The following is a 27,567-nucleotide window of genomic DNA, read 5'->3' as shown; positions in this document are numbered from 1 at the left end:
GGATGGGGTGAGGGCAGGGGGGAGAAATGACCCAAGCATTGTATGCACATATGAATAAAACAATAAAAAAAATCACTGTGGCTTCATTATGGAGAATAAATTACAAGGCAGAGTTGTGCTGAAAGCAGAGATGAGAAACACTCTTGTTCATCCAGGTAAAATCAAACGTTAGTGAGGGTAGAGATGGAGGGACAAATGAGACACAAGAGTTGAATATGGATTTGGTGTCAGGCAAAGCATTTTCAAAGGGCTGCTCTTTGGCCCAAAGACTTTGCCTCCTTCAGGGCTTTTTGTCAACCAAAAACTTGAACAGGGAAGTAAGCTGGGACTTCACACCCTGGTAACCACCAGACAGGTTTTGGTCTCTGCCTGTGGCAGAAGGGACATAAACAACCAATTAGAAAATATCTCTTTAGACTCTGCCTCCCAGGGGCAGAACTGGGTTGTGGAAGGAGGTAGAGGAAAACAGTGAGCCAAACAGTCTAAATTAGTAGAAGAGCCATTTATTTATCTAAATCTTTCCCACTAGACTGCAGACCATTTAAATTTTTATAATTTAACAATGTTGACTTATTTTGCACAGTTAATAAAATTAGAAGCTTAACTTTATGTTTCTACTGGGGTAAATCAATACTCCAGGGAATTTTTTAAATTGCAGATGATATGCAATTATAATTCATGTCTCACACTTTAATTCAGGGTCTTCTTGCTGGGCTCATAAATATTGTACTTCATTTTATATGAACTCATCAAGATATGAAAATCAAAGTGGTGTCAACTACAGTGTTCTCAGAGACTCTTCTGTAATGCTGGCTTTCCCATGGGCAGGAGGGCCAGTGCCCATCTCTAGTGTAGTTGGGGGGAGCCTTGTGATATTCATATGAAAAAAAAAATCAAACATTCTGGCAGTTCAAGCTGAAATTGAGTTTGATCTTTTAGCTTGGGACAAGTAGTGACCTGAATATAACCCTTTGATAACAAGGAATGTTTCTGTTATTCTGGGCCTAGCACAGTGCCTGGTACAGAGGGAGCACACGTGGGCATTTGCTGCATGGATATGGCTAGCACAATGAGGTCAGTGAGACCTGGCTCTGATGAATGCTATGAGTTCTGTGAAGCAGCAAGTGATGGTCAATGAAGTGATTCTTGGAGCCAACATAGCTGGTTGCTATGAATCAGGCACCTGCCCAGGGAATGGACAAGCCAGCAACAACTGAAGACGGGGTGACCAATACTTTGCCCTTTGTCTCTGTAAAAACTGGTGTAATTTATTTATTTATTTATTTTGCTTGTTTTTGACTCAGTAACATATTACATTCAGTTGTCCTTGTGCAGGTGCCTCAAGCCAAGTAGGCAAGTAGTCAAGGAGGTGTGAATGAGCTCATGGGCTGCAGTGTTTGTACAGAATACATAGAAACACATAGACTGCCAGTTCTGTACCATGCTTGTCTGCAGTTGCCCTGAAACCTTGGTGAGCTGAGACAGTCCCACAGTTTATCATGAGCATTTGGGGAATTTGGGTTTTGGAAAACTGTTGCTTGCTTTTCAAAATATAATAGTTTTTGAAGCTCTGAAGCGGAAGGAAGATTGTATTTCCTTCTTTTTGTTTACGTTAAAGATGCACTTAAGAGTCTGGGAGGGTTTTGGGGTTTCCTCGCTTGGAAATTGTAACTGGGATCATGTAGTTCTTTATATTCACCTACATGCTACAGCAGGGATTGTGAAGAGCCCCCAGAAGCCCTTGTATTGAAGGCTTGGTCACCAGCCTGTGGGACTGGTGGTGGAACCGTTAGGAAGTGGGGCTTAATGGAAGGAAGGAGGTCATTGAGGGTGTACCCTTGAAGGGAGCATTTGAATCCTGGCCTCTTTCTTGTTTTCTGTTTTGTTTGTTTGTTTTGTGGTACTGGGGTTTGAACTCAGGGACCTGTGCTTGCTAAGCAGGCGCTATATCACTTGAGTCACACCCCAGCCCTTTGCTTTTAATTTGTTTATAAGATATGGTCTTGCTAACTTTTGCCCAGTACATCATCAAAACATGACCCTCCAATCTCTGCCTCCCAAGTAATTGTGATTATAGTCATGTGCCACTGCTCCCAGACCTCCTTCCTGCTTTTCTCTTTCACTTCTCAGTTACCACAGGGTGAACAGCTTGCTCTACCACATGCTCACACCAGGAATTGCTTCCTCACAACAGGCTCAAAAATAGAGACTTTGGACCATGGACCATGAGTCAGAAAAACCTTTTTTTTTCTTTACAAGTTTGTCGTCTCCATTATTTTGTCACAGTAACACAAAGTTAACTGACACATCAAGTGTATCAATTCTGTAAGGTTCTTTTTCCGTCTTCTTATGAAAGAGTAAAATTGTGCAACACGGGAAGACAATATGTGGAAATGTGACTGACTCACAGATTTAAACAAACCTTGACTTAGAGCAGAATATATCTCTTACAGTGTAGTCTCTCCATAGATGAACTGAGACAGCGAGGTGTACAGAAAATAAATTCTAGTGGAACAGGAATCAATTTGATATCCTCTATCAATGCATGAAAACATTAAAAGGAATATAGTATTCTGTTTAAGTTACATTCTAAATACCACATTCTATGTGTAAAAAGCCAAGGTTGTTATCTGAGCAGATCCCATGTCAACTAAAATTCTAATGTGTCTATTAGTGTCTTAGAGGAGGAAAAAGAGACAGATGGAGTAACTTACTCATGGCCACACTGAATACTTGTCCCAGAAAGAGATGACTCCATGTCCACAGCTCTTGACACCCTTATGAATTTTATCTAATAACTTCTAAGGTTTATGTAAGTCCATGGCTTTGTAATGCACTCGAGATGCATATTCTCTGGGTTATCACTTTATCAATTTATACACACTAATCTTAAAAAGAATTTCATATTTTAGAAAGCAAAGCAACAAAAACAAAGAGATATACATGTGGGGTAAAGCTAATTGAAGGTACAAACCAATGGAGATTGGATTGGTGGCTATTAAGTTTATTTTAATTATTTTGAGAAAAATGTTAACTGAATGCTATTCAAGAAAAGAATATCTACTCATGGATCATGTGTGTGTGTGCGTGTGTGCATGTGTTCCTTTTATATGCTTACAGGGAGATTTAGTGTCTGGGGCTTATTATTTATGTTCTTCTTTTCAAGGAGGACCTGAGAAGGCATGCCTATTGCTTGTTCCTGAATACCTTCTGAACCTCAGTGCTGAAAAATAAATGTGAAACAGATGACGGCTAATTGTATGGTCCATTTATCACTCTTTTCTCTACTGCTGAATGATTATGCGGCTGCTTCTAAATAGGTCTTTCCTTGTTATTAAGTATTCCTTCCCACATAAATCCAAGTGTGCCAAGTGCCAAAGTGAAGAGAAATGAAAGTCGTTTTTATGAAACATGGAGTGGTTTCATTAATATACTGCAATAAATGTCCCTTAGGTTAGAACCTTGAGAAAAAAAAAATGACCTGCTAGCAAAGTTTGCAAAAATATGCTTAGATAAATAACTGTGGAAATTAACAAACAGCATGAAAATTACCTGGAGTAGAAGTAGATAACATGTGTAGAAAACATTTCCTCTTTCTTTCAGTCGGCAGGAATATATTGAACATTTTCTGGAACTAGGTATTAAGAATGCAAAGCTGTATAAATCACAGACCTTGCCTTATGTGTAACAAGTTCATAACAGGAGGTTAGATAAGGCAGTAGGATAAAAAAGAAAGAAAAAAGAAATAGCACGACATAATCTCATTCAAGCAATCTATCTCTCAAAGAAGTCTGTGTGTGCATGTATGTGTGTACATCTCTAGACTTCATGATTCCTGATTTCAGAAGAGGAGAGTGAGGGAAATCAGGTTTGAGAATGAAGGTACAGAGATAGATCATTCCAGTAGTTTCAGAAATATTAAGTTCAAGATGCCATGAGAGCCGGGCACAGTGGCTCATGCTTCTAATTCCAGCTGTGCAGAAGGCAAAGGTAGGTGGATCATGGTCCGAGGCCAGACTGGACAAAATGTGTGAGACCCTATCTGAAAAATAATGAAGGCATAAAAGGCTGGGGACATGGCTCATGTGTACAGTGCTTGCATCGATCACTTAATGATATACAGCATTCCTGATGGTGTGCTTTGAAGAAGAGCCAAGAAGTTGCGAGAATAGCAATGGTGGGAAGGAGATCCTATTTCAGCTCAAGTACTCTGGATAGGACTTTTTGAAAGGTGATATTTGAAGAGAGATCTGAAGACAGCTGTTTTATTATAAAGGAAGAGAACATTCCAGACAATGGGAAGAGGAAAAGGCAAAGGCCTCGGGGCATAAATATGCTTGATGTTTCAATTTATTGAGCATATAGGGTCAAGCCAGGACAGCAACTTGCATTTGTTCTGTATCCCCTCAGGTAATTACCTGGATATCACTTTCTCAAAACTATGCTATTATGAGAACAAAGCAAAACCCTAAAATTCTGGGGAAAAAGGGAATATTTATTTTCCAATTGGGAACTCAGATAAGCTTCTTGGATGAAAAAACATTGTATAATTATGAACGAACCGTAGTGCTAGTGGCAGAAGAAGTTACATCATTCCACTACGTGTTAGATAGTGTCATAGGGCTTTTACCCACATCAGGTCATTCAATCTTCACACCAGCTTATGAGGCAGACATTATTCTCACTACCCTAATTTACTGCAGATGAGGAACTAAAGAACAAAGAGGTGTGGTGTTTTGTCTAAGGTCACACAGTGACTAAGGAATGGAGCCAGTAGTCAGAGCTGCTCTCCCAAGAAGAAAGCCAGGGCTCTCACATTCACAATGCTTTTTCTTATTTACTTCACCCTATTACCATTTAATTTTTTTGAGAAATGGTTAGTTACATATTAAAATCCAAAGTACAGTTCACTGGGCTCCCTCTAAACATCTTACAATTAATACAAGGCCAGTATGGTAAGAATAAATTTCCATCCTGGTTCTGCCACGCACTACTTGATGTTTTGAGGTACATTACTTGATTTGTGAGCCTCAGGATCTATATTTATTAAATGGAGGAAAATATCTACCTTGCTGGGTAGTTCTAAGGCTGACATGATTGTATGGTAATAAGTTCAAGAAGTGAGAATTTCCTTTTTCCTACCATATTTACCGAATGGTGGTAGAAATCCTGGTAACCATAGCTGATGCTACAATTTATCCATGAGTCTGAATCTAGTCTAAGACTGATGGGAAAATGTATATTTCTGGCAGGTTAAAGATCTGGGAGAACTCACTAAGCAATTTCAACTCCTCTCAGGAGGTCTGCCATCTAACCAGCAGTGTGTCAGTGGGCAAATGACTTATGCTTTTTTCAGCTTCAGTTTTCTCTGAAAAAATGAGGGCATGTGTCTCTAAAGAGACTATTTTGGTTTTTTTGCATCTGTTATTCTTGATTCTCTTATAGACACATCAAAGTTTGTGACTATAGTTCAAAAAAGCTCTTCAGTGATTCTGGTACAATTCCTTTTTATGACTCTCCCTCTCTCTCTGTCTACTCTCTCTCTCTCTCTCTCTCTCTCTCTCTCTCCCTCTCTCTCTCAGTGCCCGGATGGAGAGAAGCCTCTGGGATTTTCCTATTCCTAAATAGTCACATTATTCGTTCTCTGAAGATGACTTTAGCATCAGCCACAGGAAATAGGTCTATGAGACAGCTTTTAAATGTAGATTCCCCAAGGACTCCATTCAGGCTCTGGTCTTACTTTACCTGTCCTCCCTGGATAAGCTCATCTTTCCAATGCCTTTAGATGTCCCCTATCATCTGATGTCTCCAAGATTCATATCTGGCCCAGACTGCCCTTCCAAGTTCCAGATAATCATAGCCAAAGGCTAATATAATATCTGCCCTTGCTTGTCTTCCTGGCAAACATCAGACTTACATATCTAAAAATGGAAAACTGTTCTTCTTCTCACTGGCCTCAGAACCAGAAAATGGTAGAACCTGTCACTCAGTGGTTAAAGTCCAGCTGTCCTCCTTAACTGGCTTTTTTCCTCACACTACATCCAATTATATTAATCACCAAGTCTTATTGAGTCTACCTTTACATTTCTCTTGAATCTGTCTACTCTTTACAGCTACTGCCACCATTGTTCACGTCACATCAGCTATCTTTGAATACTGCAGCAGCCTTGTAGCTGGACTCTCTCATTCCACCCTTGCCCATGTATCCTCACTGATATTAGAGATGTCTTTAAAAATGCATTGTGACCATAGTTGACTCTCTAGAAAACCAGTAATGCGGCCATTGCATGCTCTGGCTATTCCCTTATCTTGTGCCACTTTCCCTGTTTCTCTGGACCCTAGCCACACTGGATTTCTTTCCTTTTCTTTCCAAATTTCCATACTCTTAAGAGTCCCAGGGTTTTCTCACATGCTGGTTCGCTGCCTAAAAATATTCCTACTTCTCCTGGTTTCAGGCCATGGGGCAGGCAGACTTCTACCTTCCATCTGATCCCCAAGACTCACATCACCTCTTTCAACCAATGTAGAAACCCTGCATAAGCCCCTCTTCTTGGAGCATGCAAATAGGAAGCAATATCACTCTTGTGATTGCTGAATAGGCATTCATCAAATTCTGGATCACCCCCACTCTGCTCAGGTAAGTCCTTAAAAGGGAGTCAAGAGGTCAGAGAAAATCTCCCACTGGCTTTAAAACAATAGGCTGCCATGTTGTAAGAAGTCCTGTGAGGACAAGAAATGTGTGTGGCCTCTGGGGACCACAAACAGTTCCTAGATGAGAGCCAACAAGAAAAAAGGGGCCTCAGTCCTACAATCACAAGGAACTAAATAAGCATGTGAGAGGACCTTGAACTATGGAAAGGATGATCGTTTGACTGACAGCCTTATAGTGACCCTGACTTCAGGACTCAGCTGAGTTAGACTTAGACTTCTGACTCTCATGAAATATGGGCTGTTTCAGACTCTGAGTTAACCTCTTCTTCAGTGATATAAAGCTAATACAAATCATATCTTACCTAATTGATGCTATATATTTATGTTCACTATTGTCTCTGTGAGACTGTCAGCTTCTTCATATGTGTATTCACAGCACCTAGCATGTTACTAAGCACATAGCCACTGGGAATGAGTGGTTCCTAAATTAATTTGTGAGCGTCTTGGGATGCAGATGAACACCTTTCTTGCATTACTGATTACCTTGCTAAAACACTATTATTAGACAGAAAAATATTTACCTTCTTGATACTGCAGAAGCTTCAATTTAAATTTAATTCAGGTAAATTTATGAAGAACTCAAGCAAACCCCCTCTTAGGCTACAACCATGAGATGTCCAGTGCTGACACAGAGGTTCTGTGTTGCTATTAAGTGAACAGGCTACAACATACTCTTGGTTACTCTGCACCAATGCTAGTAATCTCTATGTCAAGTCTAGGAAACTTGCTACATCAGGTATCTGAGGAAAACCAGTATTTGGTGAAGCAGTCAGGATTGGCTAAGTTATGCTGCAGCAACAAATAACCCCCAATAACAGAGACTTAAAATGGTAGAATTGTCAATATGGTAGCTACTAGTACATATTGTTGGTGAACACTTGAGAGATAGCTAATCCAAACTGAGCTGTGGTCTCTGGAGGAAGTCCACACTAGATTTTTGAAATCTTAGTGTACACACACACTATATGTAATATATATATTATAGTATGTATATACATATATATATATATATATATATATATATGTATATATATATATATGTATATATATGTATATACTGTTGGAATCATTTCTATATCGATTACATGTTTAAATGGTAATAATTTAGAACTACTAGATTAAATAAAATATATTAAAATATAATTTCACCTGCTTCTTTTTACCTTTTATAGGTGGCTGTTGGAGAATTTTAAATTACATTATGATTTTCATTATTATGAAAAATGTTAGTTCCTGTTCATGCTACATATCCATTGCAGGTCAGCTCACTTTAGTGACTCAGTGGTTTGTTCTGAGGGGGTACTCTGCCAGAAGGAAGGCAGTGCTCAGAAATCCTCAAAAGTGTTAGAAATAGTCAGTGTGGTCCATTTTCAAAGCAAGGCATTTAACCCTGGCCACTTGTTTGTGTATCAGCTTGCAGATGTTGGGGGAGGGCCAGCTAATACAGGAACTTAAACTGGAAGGGGTAAATCACAATAGAATGAGGAAATGGGTAAAAAATGTGTATGTGTCAGAAAGCACATATCATAAGGAGACCTTCCTGCCACAAAGGAGGTAGATACCACCTAAAGCCCACCTCTAAAATTTGACCAATCCCAAGAGAGGCATGTTTTAAATAATCCAATAGGAAATCTAGGCAGCTTGGGGAGAGGGAAGAATGTATACTCCCTAGTACGCAGTCAATAAAGAACCCAGGGAGAGACTTGCCCACTGGACAATATAATGCTGGTTGTAACAACTTCTAGTGTCTCTGCTCACCAGGCACCTGATCTTGTAAGATTTCCATTAAAGTCTCACTTTCACTGTATTCCATGTGTCTCTGAGTGCATTCTTTGAGTTTGGACAGGGGAGCATATTTCTCACAATAAGGACACACCAGTTCTGTTCCCAGTTCATTGGGCCGAAGTAGTCATATGGTCACATCTATCTCTATCCACAGAGATAGCAAGAAGAGGAATTATATCTAATGCATAGTAGTCATAAATACAGCTTAATATTCCCCAGGGTGTATTTATTCATCTGTCACCTTCTTGAGAATATAGTAGATCTATTACATATAGCAAATGTTTTATCCATCTCTCAACACAACCACTCATAAAGTCACTCAACAAAAACCTACTAGTGTATGTTGCATAGTGCATAGGCAATATGTTGGAACTTAATGATAGAAAGAAGTCTAAGCCATGGTCCTAGATTTTAGGAAACTTATAATTCAGCAGAGCAACTATGAAGCTAACTACAAAAAATGAGATGAAGAGAAGTTGGCCTAATACCATTGGGAGAGAAAATACTCCCTTTGTGGATACTTTTGCCGTGCAATACTAAGTGTCTCCTTAGAAGCAATGTCAGTTCTGACTCGTAACTTTGTTTGCTATGGACCATCAGATTGTCTTCCCTGCTGCTTCAAGATGGTGCATGAGATTAAGTTGGGCTTGGAGACAACTATATCACCACAGCTATGCTTTTTATTATCATAAATGATCAATCAGTTGATTAACTACTCACATTATGATCCAGTCCATAACCCATGTGACACTCTGCCCTTAGCAAGCTGCGGCAATTAATAGCCATGAAATAAGCATGACCCAGAAAGGACAAAAAAGTTGGTGTGTGCTGCTAGTGAAGGAGCCATTTAACTTTGGAAATACTTTCTCATGCACTTGAAAAGGCTGCAACCTCCCTCCTCGCTTGTTATATTTATCTCTTTCTTGATGCCGAACAAAATTAGAAGATGCTATGTACATGTGGCAGAATAGTTTACCAAGTGCTTTACCTAAAGGTTATGAAAATACTGTCAAGAAATAGGGCTTATATGATTTTCCATAACAGAGAAATCTAACTGACAGATTATACCTCAATCACATCAGTTCCTCATGCTTATAATGTTGATCTAACTACACTTGCCTACTTTATGGAGAAATTATTTACATACACATAAATACATATAGCATTTGAGTAAAATATAATACACAGTGCATTTGAAACTACACTGTAGGGGGGACCACTAGTGTGCCCCTGTCACCTGGTTCTCCTGTCTCTTGGAGCACATGGACGTCTGAGCTTCCTGGCCCATTGTACAGGCTGGACATATATTATGAGCTCCAGGCACTGAGCGGTAAGCAGACCCTTGAAGAGTCTTAAGGTCTGGCATGTAATTCATCTTTCCTTTCTCCAGAAGAAGGTGTCTGAGACAAGGTCCTCTTATGGTAGGTTGCTGGTAACTACATAGAGCAGTCCCTACCATCTTCCCACTCCATCCTAAGATCAAGAAGTAACACCTGCTGTGGAAGCCTGAGAGGTGAAAGCCTTGGGTGATATGTAGAAGTTATGTAAAGCAGTCGGACTGGATGAGCCTCAGGAAGATAGAGATACAGGAGGAAAGTGGACCGAAGATCAAGTCTTAAGATCCCTTAGAATTTACAAATTATTTAGGAGAGGAGGGTGAGTAAAGGGGATCAAGAAAGGGCCAGTGAAGAAGGGAGACAGTCAGGAAAGCATGAGATGTCTCTAGAGACAAGGGAGAAAGGTTTTTCAAGGAGTTAATAATCTACTATGTGGAGGAAAGCTCTGGTAAGGTCAGTAAGACAAAGGATAAATGGACCTCTGCATTTGGCCCTACATGACCTTTATAAAAGCAGTTTCTGTTGGGAATGATGAAGGTGAAATGACATAGACATAGGACATGAGACAAATCTTTCAAGCTGTTTTTCTGTGAAGTGTAGAAGAGAAATGAGGCAGTTGTTAGAGGAAAATATGGCATCATGGGATTTTTCTTCTTAAGATGCAAGTTTCAGAAACATGTTTGTATGGCTGAGTAGAGAGGCCAAAATAATGATGCAGAAGAGAGAGGAGACAATTACAAAACCCTTGAGAAAGTGAAATAGGAAGAGATTGAGCAGGTACTAAGAGAAATCCTGGGAGAACAGCAGATACTTCACGCACAGTACCAGGAGGAGGGGAGCGGGCCATGGGGAGAGTGCAGAAGATCCTGTCTGATTGCTTCCACTTTCTATCAAAGTGTAGGCAAGGTATCAGCAGAGCCTTGGGTGGGGGTGTAGAATATAGATAAGAGGGCTGAGGGGCAAGGATGCAGTGTGAAATAGCAGTGGGCTGACCCCCTCAGCTATTCCAGGCTTCAGTCACATGTCACTTTCAGTGAGCCCCTACCCAACACCCTATTTCAAATTATTATCCCTTCTAGAATGAGAGCTCCACAAAGACAGAGCCCTTGGTTTTCTTCACTGATGAACACCAAGTGCCTAGAATCATACTACGGACTGTTTATTATTGAATGATTGAAATTAGCAAATGAATGAATAAAAGAAAGGAAGGAAGGAGGGAAAGAAGGAAGGAAGTGATGGATGGATATAAGGAGAAAGGGGAGGTGTGAGCAATAATGTTACTTAATTATGCAGGGTGGGAAGCAAAATATGTTTCCCTGAGTATTTCTTTGGTGTCATCTGAGGTTGTCATGGTTTAAAGTGAACCATTTGGTGCATTTTCTTCAGCAGCATTCAACCATTAAGATATAGACAAAGAAAGTGGAGTTTAACCTAAATCAAGGCTTTGCCAGGCAAATAAGCCAAAAGAATATAGGAATGAGAGAATTCAGGTGCTTGCAAGCAAGAGAGTGGACATAATGAAATGATAGCTTAACAATGGTTGGGGCAATTAGTCAGCAGGCTCATTATCATAGTCAACAGACACTCAATGACGCTTTTAGAGTATTTAACCCATCCAAGCATGCTTTGGCTCCAAATATTAGCTCCAAGTACTTAAGAGTTTACTTACAATTCTCTTTCCCTAAATATACCTTTTTAAATGGGAGGATTCAGGTATAGCTTTGTTACATACAAATGGAAAAAGAAAATCACAAACTAAAATATTCAGTTCTCACTTGATCATTTATCTTTGTTTCACCAAATAAATTCAGCATTTTGTGACATGAAGAACCAAGACTAACAGTTCTTCATTCAACTTGAATTTGTTCTGAGAACTATAGGGTGGAAGATCCCATCCACAAACAGAAGCAACAGCGACATCTCAAGCAGGTTATCCTTTTAAAACGATAGTGTCATCCGTGAGTCACTGAATGAAGAACTAGATTTCTGAAGACCCACAGGCACTTATTAGAGTCTGAGAAACTGAATCAAGACAGCCTCAAATGAATGTCAAAGTGATTTACTGCTGTACAATCCAAACTAATAATCTTAGCTGAGCCCAGGAACCTTCAGACTGAGAAGGAAGAGGGGCCTCTAGGGGCAACATAATGCATTTCTGAAACACTAACAGGCACAGCACAGGGTCTCACCATCTGTAATTTTCCTTCTTGCCTGCTGGCCTGCTAAGGTCAAGGAAATCATAGGTAGCATAGTTTCATTCTTTAGCCTGCTCTATCCCTGGTCTTTCATAAAAGTCTTTTAAAATTTCAACATGTGTAGAAAAAGTGAAAACTGAGATGGAGCTGAAAATAGAGGACTATAGTGAGTAATAAATGTATGTTCCTGGAAAGCCATCAAGGTCAGGGTAGCTGTCTGTGTGGTTTAATCAAACCATTGGCTTGAAAGAAATTCACTGATGAGAACCCTCTTTATTTAAATGGAAGTACAAAGTGATTGATTTGATTGTAAAGACACTGAACAAGTGAGAAGATTAGGATAATAAGTTAGAATATTGGGAAAAATAAAAATAGTTATTTGGCTAGTTCTGTCATTGAGGCTTAGAAGAACAATCACACCTGATGTGTGTTATCTTCATGGGAAGTTGCTGAGTGAGTATTGCCAGGAAGCAGAGATGAACCCAGGAGCCATGATGCCTCAATCCCAAGTTCATTGTGCCTTTGTGATCTCCTATCTGGAATGCCATGCCCATCTACTGCCCAGATTAGTAAATACTGATGCCTCCTTCAAAATCTTTGAGCTTCCAGAAACCTCCAGGCAACACATAAAACTCCTTTAGTATCTTCATAGGAACCTTTAAGACTGTATTTATGTTTCATGTCAGCCATTACTCCCAATCAGCGAGCTTCTCAAACACATTGATCACATCATGGTAGATTGTGTTTTCCAGGATGTCTCCTCACATTATCTCTCATCCCACATCTTTTAGAATCTTATCATTCTCCATTAAGACATGGAATCTATGCCCCTTCTCTTTTTTTCTGCCTCTACCAAAGAAGTATAGCCAAAGAACCTTCTGGAATTAGGTCATCAAAGTTAACATCTACCTCAGAACTCACCCAACATGTCATGAGGAAGCCCAAGCAGTCCCTGAGAGGCCCACGTTTCTACTTGTTTAGGCTCTGCAGCTCTGACTGGGTGCTCAGCTACGGTCAGCACCAACTGTCCATCTCTGAGTCAACTGCCTGGACAGGGGTCCTCCAGGTCCTAGTGGTGCTGCTCCAGCTGATGCCCATGGGTCAGAGACAGGCTGTCCCTGCTCATCTGCAATTGCAGAGCTGTGAGCAGAATAAATGACTGTTGTTTCAAGCTACAAATCTCAGAGTCGTTTGTTATGCAACAATAGATAACTGGGACACTTATTCATTTTTGACTCTTCAGTGCTTGGCAGTGGGCTTGGGATACACCACAGATTTGAAACCCATGTGCATAAGGATTGAACAGAAAACCTAACACTGAAGGATGCAGAAGTGGTGAAGGGAATCTTCTTTATTCCTCTGTGGGCATTTATATGTGGCAAGGAACTTTTGTCTTGTCCTTCCTTTCTCTTTCCCCTCTCTCCTGCATCACAAACACAAGATGTTTCTTCACATAGATTTGCTGACTCTCGAATTAAAGCTTGGGGCTCAGTAAATTCAGCTCTGCTTTGAAAAGACAATTGGCTAATGTGGGCATCAGAACAAAGGTGTGGGTGTTGTCCAGAACTCTAATTGTGGGTAATTTACCCAGTCATGCCCAGAGAAAGACACAGAAACAGCTACTCCTTCATCCTCTCAAAGCCAGGTGTTCATGTCCTACTGCGTGAAGCCATTGGGTTTTATGGAGACAGGACTGGCATGGCCTTAAGTGAAAGGATAGCTGGCTAGCTATTCCCTTTGAGAGGAGGGCTGGTGACTTCCCTATGCTGTTTGCTTCATAATGCTGCTCATGCACTTGATCTGTCCCCTGCTCTGTGCCCTGCAAGAGTTCTCCCAGAGTCCCCCCACACCCCACTCAGGTGTTTCATTTATTCTTCCTACATTCATCTCAGCCTGTGTAAGGGGAAACCCAACGCAAAGGTAATCCTAACTGTGGGAAAAATAATGGGGCAATCTTAACAGTTACCCTAGAGAGTTGGGTTTAGGAATGCAAATCCCAATTTGCCTCTGTGTTTAGCTCCCTTGTGTTATCATACTTTCCTTAAACTCCCAAAATGAAACAGTGACTCCCCACACCCAGTATTTCTGCATATTTCTTCACAGCACTTATCACACTTGACATGTTTATTTAATGCTTCTCTTTCTTCAATAATAGTAGACATTTGTTAGATATTGATGAATGAGTGATGAATGACTGGCTCCATCCAAAAATGGAGTTGTCAGACGTGGTTAATAATATTTAACTTGCAATTCATCTTTTCCAAATTTTCTATCTGTAAGAATTACAAGCCGGAGACCATGGATTTACAGTTCTCTAGACAGCTACAAAGTTTTTAACCATCTCCATGTCTTAAATGATAATTAGTGTTGTAGTCACAATAATATACTTTGTATAATTTTTAGCAATTTAACATAACATGTGGTTAAAGTGGGAAAAAAAGGAACAAAAATAGAACCAGAAAGATCTTCAGTTCCTTTTAAAGATTCAGCAATATGATTCTCACATTTGGTATATAATTAAAGACAATGAAAAATGTGCTTTATATCAGAAAAGTTTGATTTCTTTCTTTCTTTTTTTTGTACAGGGGATTAAACCCAGGGCCTTGTGCTTGCTAGGCAAATATTTGATCACCTGGGCTATGCCCACAGCCCAGAAAATTTCAATTTAAACTGCTGAGATCCTTCAAATTGAGTTTCTTCTTGTAACAAGCAACAATAGTGCACAATATGACTTCAGTTCTTCAGCTGTGCCTTGTACAATGGACAGTTTCCCCTTTAAGTTGCTCTGTCTTGAGTGAAGGAATATGTATTAGTCATATGAAATGTATTGATTTAGAATAATCTCTTGAGTAAGTCAGTTCAATATAACTTTGTACTTGTCATCTTGACCTGGCAACAGAAATGCTTTTATTAACCTTTTTCTTCCTAAACAAACAAAAGTAGTTGAGGCAGTAATGAAGCCCGGAGAGCTTTAACCTGGTCTAACAAATTAAACCAGGAGGTAAGGACAGAAGAAAAAGGAAGAGCGAGCAGCCCCATTACCAGTTTGATAAAACTGCCCCAAGAAGATGGCAGTGAGAAGAATGCCCTTACTCTATGAACTAACATGGGACAGTGGAAGGTAAACTGAGTCCTGGTGGTGAGATGGGACTTGCCACTGGTGCGTCTTAGTTGCCTGAGACATCAGATCCCTTCATCTTTCCCTAGACACATGCTAAGGACCCTTAGTCCAAGGGGTGACAGGAATAGGGTTGAAAGCCTGAGACTAGAAAATAGGATGACCAGTGATTAAAGCCACTCCCTTCTTTATCAACACTGATCCCCATTACTGAGCACTCATTATGGGCCAGACTCTCCTAAGTAGAGTAGAATCCCTAACTCACGTTGCCTTCATAATTGCTCAATGAGGAAGGAATTATCTGTCATTTAATAAATGAAGAAAATGAAGCAGGGGGAGGATTAAAAAGCCATGTCCAATTTTCCACCTAGTAAGTGGGGAAGCAGTAAGCAGATCTCAATCTCAGTAGTCTGACTTGAGAAGCCTGTCTTAACTTAGATCCTGTTCTTTCCTTCAAATACATATATAGGGCCCTTTTCTGATTCAATAGTCTAATGTTAAATGCTTAACTCCTAGTTCACATGTATGAAAGAATGGAATGGATGTTTTTAATCCCTCTGGCTAGCTCATAGCTACTGCTACAGATAACATAATGTTGGATCAAGGGTTTAACTCAGTGATTCTCAACCAGAGACAACTCCCACCATTATGCTGGGACCAGCGACAATGCTTGGAGACATTCCTAGTTGTCATAACTTGGAGTAGTGCTATTGGCAGCTATTAGGGAGGTGCTAGAGATGCTGCTAAGCATCCAATAATGCACAGCATGGCACCTGCAGCAAAGAATTATCCAGCCCACAATATTTAATTCCCAGCATAGCGAAAAATAAATTAAATTTTCTGAAAAAGATTGCCTTGTAAAGTAGTTTATAAGTAAAAGTGTAAAATAAGCTATAATTGGCTAATATGATTATTATAGTGACAATAACAAAGACTTGCTGACTGCTGACCATGTGACAGATACAGAGATAAGCACTTGACATAAATGATCTCATAATGACCCATCAGATAGATATTATTAGCCTCACTTTGTAGATAGTACACTAACTTTCCCAAGAGTATGTGGCTTGTCATGGTAGGATCAGATGAGCACTCAGAATGTCTCAACACAGACTCTTTATTAGTGTTTTAATTTCTATCATTTCATAACAAATTACCACACTTTTTTCAGCTTAACGCAACACACATTAATTATTTCAAGTCTCTGTGGATCAGAAGGTGGACACAGCTTGACTGGGTCCTCTGTTCCAAGGCCTCAGCAGGTTGCAATTCAGGTCTGGGCCAGGGCTACACTCATCAGGGGCTCGTCTGAGGAAAGATCTGAGATAGGCTTTCAAGGTCCCTTGGTTGTTGGCAGAATTCATCTCCTTTCAATTGTGGGATTAAGGTGCCTGTTTGTTGCTGTCTGAGAGCTATGGGCAACTCAACTCCTAAAGACTGCCCCCACCTTCCTTTGCCAGGTGGTCCTTCATAGGCTGCCTCGTAACACGGTAGCTTACATCCTCAAAGCCTCCAAGGGGATGTCTCTCTAACTCCAGTCTGCTGAGATGGAGTCTTGTATAAGTACAAGAGGGACATCCCATTACTTTTGCCACATTCTATTATGCAAATCTCATATTCTGTGGGTTGAAAACAAACCTCGGGCCTCATCTGCACTCAAGGGGAGGGGATTGTGCAAAGATATGAGAAGGAAGCTGGCATCATAGACAGAGGGTCTGCTTGTGATCCCAGAAATTTGTACATGATCTACAAAATTGTAATACCATGGATTACCTTAAATCACCTCACTTTCTAAAATAATTATTTGTTTCATTAGAAAAATTTTATATAGCAGTCACAAATGAAAAATCAATATAATTCACCAAAATTGAATAAATGCCCTGAGCACACGATTATGCTTTGAAATAAAAACTAAAGCAAAAATAATTAAGAAAAAAATCAAAGATTGCACTATGAATTCACATGTATAAGATCACTTAATCCTCAAAAAATTCATGGTAAACAATCTTATCCTCATCATTAAATATGTGGAAACTATGAGCCAGAGAGCTTGGTAAATTGCTCAAGACCATTCAAATGTTTAGACCAAGATTCAAACCCATGACTACTAGAGGCCAAAAGTGCACAGAACTACAGTTTGGTGAGCACACAGTTCATGATTTGCCCCAATTTCTTGGTTCCTTTTCTTTTTGTAACTATCTGTCTTGTCAATCTGTCTCTGAACCTCTTTATTTTCAAATTCATCTTCAGAGACCAGAAGCCCACACAGTACAAACATGCTGAGTCTCTGACCCTGGTTTTATCTCTTCCTGGTTTTGTTCCCTCGGGTAAGTTACTTTTTGTCCCAGTTGTCTCATCTACAAAATGGGATATACTTAATACTAAGTATAGTGTTGAGATCTCACCCAAATATAAATCTGTAGCCTAGTTTTCTTCCCAAGTGGACTCTTCTATTCTACCCAACATCTCCACTGGGATGCCTCAGACTGAACAAGTCTACAGTGAAACCCACACTTTTCTACATGCCTAGAAATGGTGACACTTTTCTCTCCATCGTTCAGTTGAATACCATTTGGGAAATGAAAAGCCTGTGACTCTTCTCTCTTATACTGCTAATTCAATCTGCCTGCAATTTCCATCAGATTCCTGCCACAGGGACTGTGTACTTGTTCTCTTTCTCTAGAAGACAGGTCCATCTTTGCCAGCTTTTATAGTGCAAGCCCCTCTTAACACTTCCTATTTTCCTTTTGTCTCCTTAGCACTTACTGATATTTGCATATATTTTTCTTACCGATTTTGTGCTTGAAGTTTCAACAAGGTAAGGACTTTTGTGTTTATTTCTTGGTGAGTTTTTAGTGCTCAAAATGATACATAGCGTGGAGTGGGTACACGACAGGTGTTTGTTGAATGAATTAACTATCATCCAGATGGCACGATTAACGTAACTACAGTTATTATAGAATGACTATAATGGTAGGGATCTTTCTCCTTATCCCACGTGATTCTAAAGGGGACTGGGGTGTGCTCCATAGATACAATTGCTACTCATACATGCCAAAAGGCATGGCATCCAGGATTTGACTAGCCACACAAACAAGGAGATAAACCTTTCACAAATGACAATGGTTTTCAAATAGGATCAGTAAGCAACATAGAACTAGAAATGAAAAAATAGAAAATGTGAATTAATAAATACGAGCTTAATTTTAAGACGGGGATAGCTTTAAATAGGCAGACACAAGGCAGAAAATCACTTGGACTTACTTGATAACTTGGCTGTGGATCGTTTTCTCTGGGTTCAAATCAAATCTGAGTTACAGAGCATTGCAGATGTAGACTGCTAAAGCTCTTTGCTGACTCATCAGCTAGGGCCAAGGTTTGAAGGAAGATTCAATTGACTATGTCCTCACCTTTATCATGAATTAAAGAGTCTCTTGATTATGTTTCTTCAAACTCAGTGATAAAAGAGAAAGGGACTCTCTGACATGAAACCCAGCTACAGAGCCTGTCATTAACCATCTGGAAACATAAACCTCTCTCTTGAAATGTGGTTTTCATGATTGTTGTACATCATGGCACACAGCTAACGAAGTTATCATAATTCACAAAATGTCCTTAATGTCAATCATTTTAGATTTATTCATAGAAAGCTTTCTGGTGCTCTCCTTTTTTCCTTTCTACCTTGAGGTAAGTTCTTTATTTTATGTCCTATAAAAAGGTTGAACTGACTGCTAGAAGCTGAATTAGCCATTAAGGTTGTCTCTCAGGGCCCCAAGTGGGGGCACGTGCCTATAATCCCAGCTACTCCATAGGAGGATCCTGGTCTAGGCTGGCCCTGGGCAAAAGTGTGAGATCCTGTCTGAAAAAAATAAGCTAAAGCAAAAAAAAAAAAAAAAAAAGGGAGAGGAGCAGCTGGGGGCTTGGGTCAAGTGCAGAGTGCTTGCTGGGCAAGCATGAGACACTGAGTTCAATTCCCAGTACTGACAAGAAGATTTTGTTGTCTCTTTGCTGCAGCTGTTTATAAAGAACTTGACTTAACTGAAAGTGCTTATAATAGTTTCTAAATCTAACAGCACACATAAATATAGACTTGTTTTTTTTCAAGCAAGAGACATTTTAATTATTGGAGGCAGAGAGAAAATTAATTTCTCTATAATTTCCTGCTGCCTCCTTAGCAAGACAACCTGCAGAGGCTCTTTTCTTTCTGAGCTGACTGGGGCTGAGAGGCTGCAAGGCAGAGTTGCAGGCTGAGTCAAGGTGAGGCAGGAAGAGAAGAGAAGCACAGTTTGGCCAAGAGGCAGGTGGAGATTGATCCGATAGCATGTCATAAAAGTCCTGCCTAGGACATGCCTCCTTCAGGAAATGTCCTTAGAAACCCCTTTCTGTGGTTAGCTCAGTAGCTGCTACATCAGGATAAAAGAGCATGTTGGTGCAGAAGGGCAAGTCCCAGAGCTAGCACGTGTGCTGAGGTCTAGGGAACCTGACTTCAGATGACCTTTTGAGACAGCCCTCTACTTAAAGCTTCATACATATGGACTGCATCTCAGGCATGCAGTTATAACAGAATGCATTATGGGTAGGGAGATGCACAGTCAAAAATAAGTTATGTAACCTCCTCCTGTCAATCAATCACCCCACTCCTATCCCTCACTTCCAGCATCAGTCGTAAATTACAGCGCTGACAGAGAATCAGGGCGTTGAGCTCCTTTGCTCAGGTCCAATCCCGTCTGTGGGAGTGTATTCTACTTTCAGTAAGTCTACACTTTGCTGCTTCTGTGCATTTTGTCCAAATCTTTGTTCAATTCACCAAGAAGCTAGAATACTCACAACCGAGAGGTGCCCAGACCCCCGTGGATGGTATCAAAGGGACAGGTTGTGCCACACATGTGACAGCCACGGGTGTGAGGGTGAGAATGGAGCCAGGCAGTGTGAGAGGCTGCTTGGGGAAAAAAGACTGCAAAGAGAGATGGGACTGGCTGTTGTGTGTATGGAGGACTGCAGGGGAAACAAAAATTGGGATGTTGCTGCCCACTGAGAAATTTGGGGGAAGATAGAAATACTAAGATAAGTTTTACCATATGGTGACATTGCTCTTTCTCCAACTGCCTTTTTTTTTTCTAACAATGTATTAAAAAAATCAATAAAAATAAAAAATCTGTTAAGATTATAACAGACAATATTATCAGTATACCATCAAAATAACAGAGCAGTCCCTCTGTCACAGCGTGGTCAACACTGCTCAGTGCAGCTCAAGTGCACAGCAGGCAGACGCTGCTCACTAGCAGCCCAGCTCTAGCCCCTGGGCACCACAAGGAGGGTGGCGACTCAGGACGCACAATAGAAGACTTGCAAGTTTTTTAGTAATATATTATCCATATAATATGTTAAGCTTTTTGTGATTAAATGAGTGAGTCATGAAATGACATTGACAAGATCTACACAGAAGAAGCTCTAGTAATGGAAAGAAGAGTTATGAAGCCTAAAATAAAAATCTTCCTTCATTGAACAATGCTATCTATTTTGATGGGAATCACAATTTTTTATGGGGTTCCATTTAAATTTTTTATCTTTTTAAAAATTATTGTTGTACTGGGGGTACATTGTGACATTTACCAAAGTTCTTACAATATAGCATAGTTGAATTCACCATGTCTGTCATTCTCCTTTATCCCCCCTCCTCCCATTCCTGGAGGGAATCACAATTTTGACAAAGTCAGACTGGACTTTTATGATTTCAGATTATGAGTCTGTTCAGATTTTTCATTTCTTCATGTAAAAATTATACCACTTAAGAGTAAGAATAAAGGACAACAGAATGACTTTTAAGGATAAACACATTAATGTGTGATTAAATATTAAGAGAGTACAGACCAGATGTGGTGGCTCCCACTCAGCTACTTGAGAGGCAGAGATTGGGAGGATCACATTTTGAGGCCAGCCTGCACCATTAGTGAGAACCTATTTCAATCAACAAACCAGTAATGGTAGTATATACCTGTTGTCCCAGCTACCCTAGAGGCCTAGGAAGGAGGATGGCAATCTGAGAATCTGAGTCTGCCCTCAGACAAAAAGTAAAACCATACTGAAAAAAAAAATAAATAAAAGCAAAAAAGTGCTTGGGGCATGTACCCAGTGGTAGAACACCTGCATAGTCACAAGTCCCTGAGTTCAAACTCCAGTACCACCCAAGAGAGAGACAGAGGTGGGGAGAGGAAAGACAGAGGAAAGAGAAAGAGAGAGAGAGAGAGAGAGAGAGAGAGAGAGAGAGAAAAGAAGAAGAAAGAGGAGGAGGAAGAGGAAGAGGAGGAAGGAAAGAAGGAGCAGACAGTACACAATTGCTTCAGTAAGAACCTAAAGACCAAGATACATCAACTGATCTACACAAATGCTAGAGGAAAGAATTTCTGGAACCCCATGCAGGTAGAAAAAAACCAAGACATTTTAATCTGTTTGTTGCTCCAGGGAATCTCAAATTGAGATCGTCTTTTGAGCAGGCTGGCAACCCTTTCCTGAGAATCAGAACACATTCACTTAAGGCAACCATAACCTCACAGATTTTCAATTCTTCTGTCGGAAACATTTCAGAAAATCACTGCTTCTGTATTATTAATATCCCAGGGTTGAGGTCACTCTAGCATGTCTGGAAAATCCCATTTATCTGAAGTCTCCAAGATGAGCATCATGTGTGGGCCTAAGCCGCTCCTGATGTCAGTGCTCCCTGTGACCTGTGGGTTGTAGTTGGTAGGCAAGCTCTGTACAAACGAAGCCTTGCACATGCAATTTCATAGCTCTCTAAGCTTTGGGGAGCAGAAGCAAACATCTTTACTCATTGATAGGTTTTTCTTATTGATTATGAAAGCTCCAGAGCTTGCACAATGTTTGGAGAAAATCTGACAGAGTTACCTAATTCAGTCCACAGGCCAAGTTCAACACCCACGTGGTGTTTCTGGGTACACAATAGACCCACTGTGGGTTATCATCAGAGGCCTGGCTGAGCCTTGTGCTTAGTTCTTCCTTAAAACTCCCCATGGGTAAAAAGAAAATGTGGTATACATACACAATGGAGTTTTATTCGACTATAAAGAAGAGTAAAGTTGTGTCATTTGCAGAAAAATGGATGGAGCCAGAGATCATCATGTTAAGCAAAATAAGCCAGATTCAGAAAGACAAATATCACATGCTTTCTTTCAGATGGGGAGTCTGCTTTTTAAAAAAGACATAAATGTAGAAAAGGAACTATTTAGAAAGAGGAAGGCGACCACAGGAGGGGAGGTGAGACAAGAGAGGGTAGTGGGGGTGTGTGAATATGATCCAAGTACATCATGTACTTGTATGAAAATGATACAATGAATGCCATTATTCTGTAGAATTAATATACACTCATGAAAAAACAAAACCCCAAACCCTCCTGCTGCAGAGAAGACAGGAAAGGAAGAGAGCAAATCACTGGGAAGGTAGCTCTTGAGCTGGGAGCCTGATAAAGACAAGCCAACTGTCTCTTCACCTTGTAAGAGTCACCTTGCAAGTGTTTTGGTTTTGGCTCTCTGGTGAGCAAGGATGCCCACACCCTTTGTCTCCTGAAATGTAAAAGTAGCCTTCAGATGGGCTGACTGCATTTTACCCAAAGCTTTGTTTACCATATGCAATATATACAGAGAAGCAGCAGATGTCGGGAGTCTGTAAAATAACCACATCTTAAGATGATCTATTCAATCAGAACAGAATATTTTAATTGCCCCTAAAATGCTCTCAGGTAAATTGGATGTCTAATTGCTGGAACATTCCCCAAATATTGAAGATTGGCAAACTCTGACCAAATAAAATGTTCTGTTAACCCAATGGCTAATAGCCCATTTTTAAATTGACTCTTGATATGAATATGTGTGTGTGTGTTCTTATCCAAGCAACTATTTACCTCTTTCTCCATTTGCAATCCTTCTGCTCTAATATTTCTTTCAAATACTTCCCTTTTTTCGGTCTGAGGGTTGGATTTTCTGTACACAAGAATATAGTCTATTCGACACTTTCCGTCTCTGAAGTAAAGGCCATTTGATTTGTGTCTTTCTGGAACTGACTGCAAACAAAGAGAAAAGGACCAGTGTAAGCCACTTATAAACCTGAGCTTCAGGCAAGCAGTGGGAAAGAAAAATTAAAACTAAGTGATTTTTTTCACTGGGTTTTATTAAAATTACAGTTTCCTTAATAAAAATGTAAATAAGAAGCAAAATAAAAATTGGAGGAAAGCTTAGGTGAAATGGGCAAAATGTAAGAATCTGAAAATGCCAGGTGTCGGTCGGGATGTGGAGCAACTAAGAGTTCTCACGAGCCACAGGTGAGGTAAAAATTGATTCACTAACTCAGGACAATGCACTGCCATTATCTTAGAACACTGAACATCTACATAGCATACAACTCGAGAGGAAAAAAGAGAGGTGTATGAATATCCATAGCAGTGTTATTCATAAGAGGAGAAATTTTTTTAACTTAGTAATCAGCTCAGCTGTCTATGGACAAATTATGCAAGGAGCACATGGTGGGATACTATACAGCACTGAAGATGAATAAACAATATTTTATATCTAATGAGAATGAATCCTAAAAACAACATTGATAGGAACATAGCAAATTACAGATGGCTTCTTATTACTGTTTTTTTATAAAATACAAAAATCTAAAAATAAATTAAGATTATATAATGTATGTGGCAAAACTATTTTTAGAGCAAGAGAATAAAAAACAAAAACTCAGGAAGATGGTCCCCGTGGTAGGGTAGAGGTATGTGACTACAAGTAACTTAAATGATTTTGTCAATACTCTAGTTCTGTATTTCTCAATTTTTTTTTTCTTTTGCTCACAATAAGAGAAATATTCTACTTTGCTATCTTTGGGTATACATTGAAACACACACATAAAAACTACTTGAAGCAAAAGTTTCCCCAAACAATACTTACCCTCTGTATTTGCATCTACTCTGTTAACTTCCCATGGCATTAAAAACCCCAAACTGGAATTAGTAATCTGTATTAAAGATGTTACTATGCTTTGGAAAATACCTTTCTAGTTCATAAGTTGAATGGTGGGACAAAGTGTTCATTTTATTATTATGCCTCATGACTTATGTAGAAATTACAAGAATTATTTTGCATCGTCAAAACAGTAAAGAGCACAAGGAGTGAGGTGAATCTTCATCTAGGCTCCTTTGTCTTCTAAATGTACAGCAGTGAAGGAGAACCTCAAGCAAGGGCTGGTGAGGTGGAACCAAGTTTCTCCGGCTAATAGATTTCAGAAGTGTGTCTGTAAACCCAGCCAAGCAGAGGTGGGGACTGCATCTTCTCTACACCAATTTCCAAATAGTGATATGAAGAAAGCAAACATGCCAGCCCTCCTAGGCATGCTAGCACCATGCATTACCTACCCTTTCCCCCATCCAAAAGGAAACTCTCAGGAAGACGCAAGTGCCATGCAACCTGCCTTGGCAGAGACGCCTTCAATCAGTGACCATCCCTGCTGAGCACCTTTTGGCTTTTGCCAAATCAACACTTTATGAACAATTATTTTCCCAGAAAGAAAAGCATCCTGTAGATTTAGCATATCACCACCTGTCTTCAAAAACAGGGCTTCAGGCTCGAGGCATGGGTGAGCACTGGCCTAGCCGACAAAAGGCCCCTGGGTTCAATTTATTCATTGCAAAAATGAATAAATAAATAAATAATAACATTAAAAATCAGGGCTCTGTGAGGAGCATCAGGAGGAGGGAGGTTCTGAGAAGAACAATGACCCATGTGACCTTCAGCAGATCCCTAACCTTTCTGAGACTGTAAGGTAAGGGGACAAGATTAGCTGCTTTCTGAGGTCCCTTTCAAAGTCACTTCACTATGCCACTTTACGGCATCCAAAGAATCTGTGAGAAGAGATGATGACAGATTGAAGTTTTTCTTTAAAAGCATGAAAATAAGCAACAAAATAAGACATGAAGGTAGCATGTAGCATTTGTGGGGAGAGGTCTGCAAAGCTTGGTAGAAGCAAATAATTGTCTCTCGTCAAAGGGGACATCCCGTCAATGACTAGTTGAGTCTGGAACTACAAAAACATTAGGAATGCACAAGAAATAAATCACTCTGATTCCCTGTGCCTATCTCCTGCATCCAGTGCACGTTGAAAATAAATACTACACTCTCCTGAGACACAACCTGAGCAGCTGAGAGTACCCTCAGCAAAATACTTCTTTTTCCAAATGACACACAAACAGATGGGTCTATTTACAACTGCAGTGAAATTCCCAGTTTAGAGAAGCAAATGGAAACTCAGAGAGGTTTCAGACAACACATTCACTAAAGGTCAGTGCATTTTATGGCACTGTTCTATACGCAGGGAGATTTACACAAGGAAGTCCATCCTTGTAAAGAGTCAACTGGTTAGTGGCACCCAACTGTGGATCTTAAAATGATGGGCGGTTTTAGGAATCTTTGTATAAATAAAATAACTCTAGGTTTAAGAAGGTACGTGTGTGATCCATTAAGCATAGTTACATTTAGGATTTCTGAAATGGGCTAGATTCATAGAGGGCATAAATGAATAAGTAAATATGTAAGTAAATATGAATATATACATACATATATAATAAAATCTACCCCTTGTTTCCCTGCATTTTAATGAAATCATGACTTTAAATAGTGCAGTGGAACATGTTTCACAGGTTCCCACTTGAATTAAGAATTACAGTTTTATCTAGGTGCCAGTGGCTCCTGCCTGTAATCCAAGTTACTTAGGAGGCTGAGATCTAGACCGCTATTAGAGACCAGCCCAGGCAGGGAGCTCATGAGACCCCATTCCAACCAACAGCTGGGTGTGGTGGCATGTGCCTGTCATCCCAAGCTAGGTGAGAGGCTGAGATTGGGGGGATCACAATTTCAGGCCAAAGTGAGCAAAAATGTTTGTAAGACTTCATCTCAATGGAAAAAGCTGGATGTAGTAGTGCATGCTGTCATCTCAGTGACAGTGGGAAGCTTAAAATAAGAGGACCACATCCAGGCCAGCCTGAGAGAAAAACAAGACCTTATCTCCAAATAAACAGAGCACAAAGTCTGGAGGTGTGGCTCAAGTGGTAGAGTGCCTGCCTAGCAAGCACAAAGCCATGCCACCAAAAAAAAAAATTAATAATTATGGCTTTAGGAAATCATCCATCTTACCTCTCCCCCTGCTTCTAATCGGCTGGCGTCCTCTGAAGTGCTGGTCAGGTTTCCAGGGTGAAGCAGAGAATCGTCATCTTTGCAAGGACTGTTGGCAGCTTCTAGTTCATCAAAAAGAATATTGACATCCTTGGCCACTAGAACCAAAGTACATACATTAAAAGTGGGGCTGAGAATCTGGGATCTTGAAATGAACTCTGAAAGAGAAGACACTTCCCTTTGGCTTCATATGCGCTTGAAGTTCCCATAACACCTTGAGTGACAGGTATACCATTTCCTAAGAGAAAAGATGTGCAATGTAGACTATATTTGACCAAATGGTGAGTGTTCTCATTAGGAAAAATTAAGAAAATGTGAAGCAAAGTAAAGTCTATCATAACATAAATGTAATTTATCTTCCATGGTAGAAGGAGCATGTGTTTGTCTAACTTTTCTTCACATACTTTAGCCTGGGTACTTTCAGTTAAGACTTACAAAAACTCACTCTCTAGGTCGGAGATGAGTTATACATGTTTGCTGTTTTAATTTTTTTCCACTTAGGTGCCACACAACTTGATAATTGAACCCATAAAAGTGCCTCTTGCATGATTTAGTGATCCTTTGTGTTCCTTTGTTACTTCTCTAAGGTCAAATAGAGAAAACCTAGTGTAATAACGAAGCTTGCCTTCTTTCTTCCCTGATGATGAATTGAAATAATGAAGTGTCATCAAGGACTCTCCCAAAATGCTGTCAATGTTAATACCACATTGGTATAAATAAAGGGCTATATGTCAGAGTTCCAGGTACAGACTACCAAATTCAAATGCACAATGCCTTGCAGCACACCAAATAACAAACTTGAATGCCAATGGAGAGGAGAGTGTGCTGCCAGGTGGGTGTCCCTTCTATGCCAATACGAATTATGGGCCAACATTGCAGTTCCCTTTTTCTTTGCTTAATTATAAAATGGCCAGGTGTCTTTCACTTGCTAGAAGCTATTGCACAAAAGAATTTATGGGAGACTGGGCTCTTCTTACCCAGGCACATCATAGAGTATTCATTTTTAATTCAAAATGTTTTAGAGATGTGCACAATGTGTCAAGCACAGAGTCATATGATAGTCATATTCTAGTGACATGCCTTCTGCCTTTGTGGCAGGAAGAGAACAAACCAAATAACTGTGAGTGTGATAGCAGAAAAAGTGAGGTTTGGTATGGAGAAGAGAGAGATGACCTATGTAGTTGGGTTCTAGA

At 40.0% G+C, this 27,567-nt stretch overlaps 1 protein-coding gene across 7 annotated transcripts in view; it reads right to left on the bottom strand.

The window, feature by feature from the left end:
* Ano4 (anoctamin 4) overlaps positions 1 to 27,567 on the bottom strand; it is a 391,963-nt gene that overhangs the window by 140,274 nt on the left and 224,122 nt on the right. For all 7 annotated transcript variants that reach the window (XM_074084215.1, XM_074084216.1, XM_074084217.1 and 4 more), the window contains 2 exons: positions 26,336 to 26,472; positions 23,062 to 23,220 (listed from right to left, as the gene is read on the bottom strand). In XM_074084215.1, coding sequence (XP_073940316.1) covers positions 23,062 to 23,220; positions 26,336 to 26,472 — 296 coding nt within the window. The remainder of the gene's footprint in view (positions 1 to 23,061; positions 23,221 to 26,335; positions 26,473 to 27,567) is intronic.

Source organism: Castor canadensis, chromosome 8 (genome assembly GCF_047511655.1).
Source record: "Castor canadensis chromosome 8, mCasCan1.hap1v2, whole genome shotgun sequence".
Lineage (NCBI taxonomy): Eukaryota > Metazoa > Chordata > Mammalia > Rodentia > Castoridae > Castor > Castor canadensis.
This window is presented reverse-complemented; position numbering and strand designations above follow the sequence as displayed.